At 39.1% G+C, this 3,615-nt stretch overlaps 1 protein-coding gene across 1 annotated transcript; it reads right to left on the reverse strand.

Moving 5' to 3' along the window:
* Positions 1-86: 86 nt before the first annotated feature.
* sars2 (seryl-tRNA synthetase 2, mitochondrial) lies at positions 87-2,167 on the reverse strand (the record flags this gene model as incomplete). Its single annotated transcript, XM_010790819.1, has 4 exons — positions 1,854-2,167; positions 749-844; positions 307-336; positions 87-227 (listed from the first exon to the last, which is right to left on the reverse strand). Coding segments are annotated over exons 1-4 (537 nt in total), but the record flags the coding sequence as incomplete, so codon positions are not given.
* Positions 2,168-3,615: the final 1,448 nt, after the last annotated feature.

Raw genomic sequence — 3,615 nt, forward strand, 5'->3', positions numbered from 1 at the left:
AGATAACTTTAAATATATACGTGTGTGTGTGTGTGTGTGCGTGCGTGCGTGCGTGCGTGCGTGCGTGCGTGCGTGCGTGCGCTCACCACATCGGGGTGTGAGCTGTTGGGCAGTCTCAGAGCTCGTCCGTAGTGCTCCTGGCCCAGCTCCGTCTCTTTGGGGTAGAGCTGGTTCAGTCTCTTGCGTGCCTCTTTCCCTTTCTGCAGAGCCTGGTTGAATTCTGGAAGCTGTGTGACAAAAATAATTATTACATATTACCACGGAGCAGGACACAACGTTTTAAATGTTAAAAATGCTAAAACTTACATTGCTGAGGCTCTTCTTGTCGCTCTTGGCCTGTGAGGAAAAGACGAATGATGTCACGGTTATAAATGTAGTTTTACTCATATTATCTTTTCTAGCATTTGGGTTGGGTCTATGTTGTAAATGTACTCCCTGGTAATGGTGGCATTTCTTCCTGGGAGACAGAGGGTTTTGTATGCTGTACACACACTGAGACAAATGGCTAATCTGTGATGTTGGGCTATGTAAATAACATTTGATTGGTTGATTGATATTCTTACAAACATATTCAATAGTTATTCGTAATGCCTGTCCAGGGGTCAGACTCCTTGTGAAATCAGTGTTTTGTCCATACTGGTCGCCACAAATAACCACAATAATCTGAGATCCTTGTAATTGCTTTAAGTGAAATGAAATCACATCCATAAATCAGGTCTCTATGTTCAAATCAAATCAACAAACTGACCACCAGTGCTTTGACCGACTCCCCGATCTGAACCTTCTGCTGCTCCAGCCCAGAGATCTCCGTCCTCACCGCCTGCAGCTCCTGCCACACACACACCTGCACAGTACACACATTTAAACACAGTTAATAGAAATAGCAGGAAAACAGTGGCACTCAAGTTACATTTTTCCACATTTCATAACCATGCTTTTTTTTGCTTATTATAGCTGTTATGTTTGTTTGCTTGTCTTTCTTTAGCTGTGATGCCAACTGGATATGATTATTATAGGTGTTACATCTGTTTTCTGGTTACATTTGTATTACAGAATTGCATAGTTAGGTCACAGGAATACTTTAAATGACATGTTCTTATCTGACTTGAACATTGGGAGGGCATTTTAAAGCCCCCTCCACTCAAGAATGTATTTGTTTTGCTTATTTTTACTTCATTTGACTCTCTTTGCAGAAACTATACTCAGAGTTTGACAACAGAAAGCTATTATCCCATTATACCTCTGCAGGTATACATTTTAAAAGGTAAAAGTACTCAGATCTTGTGCTTTAGTAGAAGTAGAAGTAGAATTACCAGAGTGTAGGAATACTCTGTGTAGTACAAGTATTGGCATCAAAATATACTTAAAATACCAAAAGTAAAAGTACTCATCCTGCAGATTGGTCCATTTCAGAATAATATATATGATATGTTTTATAATGATTGATCATTAAAGTGTTCTCAAAGCTGGTAAAGGTGCAGCTAGTTTGAATGACTTTGTATACTGCAGGGTAGCTTGTGAATTTACTCCAGGTGGAACTAAAGTCTGATTCAACACTTGATTAGATTCCACATCATTCATCCAAAATATGTAAAGCAACTAAAGGTACTAAATAAATGTAGTGGAGTAAAAGTACACCATTTACCTCTGAATTGTAGTGGAGTAGAAGTACAAAGTAGCAACAAATGACATACTGTACTGTAGTAAGGACAGTGCTTTTACAGTAAATGTACTTAAGTTACTTTACACCACTGAATTAAAGTCTATGTTTTGGCTTCTCAGCATCCAACCAGCCAACTGTCAACCCCAGACATTATTTTGTTATCTTAATTAACAACTACAGAAACACTTACTATCTTCCTGACATCTTCTCCTCTGAGCTCTCCCTTCCTGTTCTCCACATTTGCTATGACTTTCTCGGTCTGCTCACACACTTCCGTCATGTCCAGCTCCGGCAGGTCGCTGTACCCTTTAACGGAATGATCGTACAAACTGCTCCGGGCTCCGTGAGAGCACCGGATAAACACCCTGATCCTCTGCCGGGAACAGTGCCTTGTTATCGGCTTCAGTGCTGTCAGAGCAGTTGCTCCAACCCTGGAGACCATGCCCATGGAGGTCGCCATGTTTATGTTGCGTTCATTGGTGTGTGGGAATAACCAGAACTGTATTCTTGTGTAAACGAGAACTGTTCTTCTTTGTTTGAAGGTGTATTACCGCCGCCTACAGTATTGGAGTGTGGACCAAAAATAAAATAAAAATATGCAATTAAATAAAATAAAAATGTAAATGATTTGTATTAACTCTAACTATTAACTTTTAAGCTAAATGCAATGTAATGTGCTAAATAACTACGTTCCTATATTCAGGGAATGCCGCATGGATACCGGAAGTTACCATTTCGGAAATAAAACTGTTATTTTGTCCCACATTTTGAAAAGAAAAACGAAGATAAATTGTTTTATTTATTTCCCTTTATTTATTCAAGAACAAATTGACATCAGGGTAAACATATAAAGTGATAATATAACACGTAAAATAAAAAATGTTATTAAATATTTCTTAAATACACAATTGGTTTTGATTGCCTTTGTATTCATACTGTTTTAAATAGTGCTACTATAATTTTTAATTCTTGTTTAAAATGAGGTTTGCAGTTAACCCATTTCTTTTTATATAGGCACATTTCCCTAAAAATATAATTAACTGTACAACAACAACATCTGCGTCCATACTGTCACCTTTGAAGTATGTACAACATGTCTCTATCCTGTAGTTGTACTTTTTATCTCGTTTTTCTTTTAAAAAACGAGCAGAAATTGTTTCTTTTTATTGTAAATAAATCAAATGTATCTCTTCACTGACGTCACGAGTCAAAGGTCGTCCAATCATATGAGCGGAAATTTATACATTGCGGTAATCCCGTGTGCGGCCGACTGAACCTGAAGTCAGTGGTACATTTTACCCCTGTAGCCTCTGAAAAACTGCACTATTTAAACACATATTCTGCTTTGCAACAGAGTAGGACGTGTGGGGATGATATCATGGTGGACTGACATCTTGTGAGGACCAGAGGCGGTGTGCACAATGCGCCTTTGAGAGCTAGTTTTGTTATGGATTTTGTTGCACCGGTGCTGCTGGATGAGCACCGAGCAGACTCTGCTTCACAGGCCGCTTAACTAAACCCTCACAACCGGGTTTAGTTACAGCCAGCCTACCCCCCCAAAACTGCCTCACACATTCCTGCTGAGAGAGACCCAATCCGGCTTCACGGTGGAAACCAGAAGAAGAGCAAAGGTAATGTTGAACTGTGAAAAATCCACATTTGACCTGTTTACTGATGCTACAAAAACAGCCTGCTTTGTGTGTGTTATTCCAGTCTGTACATGCATATTCCTTTTTATGTTCTGCACATGTCTGTTCTAGGCTAGCTTTTTTTGGACTGCTTTACATTCTGATTTACTGCACCTAATTTATTCTACGGAAAAGGATTAGGGCCAAAATTCTGAGACTTTTTTAATTACATTTTTAACTTTATTTTCCTCGAAACTCTGTCTTCAATCTCAGAACAAATTCCCCCCCCCCGAAAAAAAAAATCTGATGTGGCCTGTACGTAGC

The sequence above is a fragment of the Notothenia coriiceps genome, unplaced genomic scaffold, assembly GCF_000735185.1.
Source record: "Notothenia coriiceps isolate Sejong01 unplaced genomic scaffold, NC01 NC01_scaffold00034577, whole genome shotgun sequence".
NCBI lineage: Eukaryota > Metazoa > Chordata > Actinopteri > Perciformes > Nototheniidae > Notothenia > Notothenia coriiceps.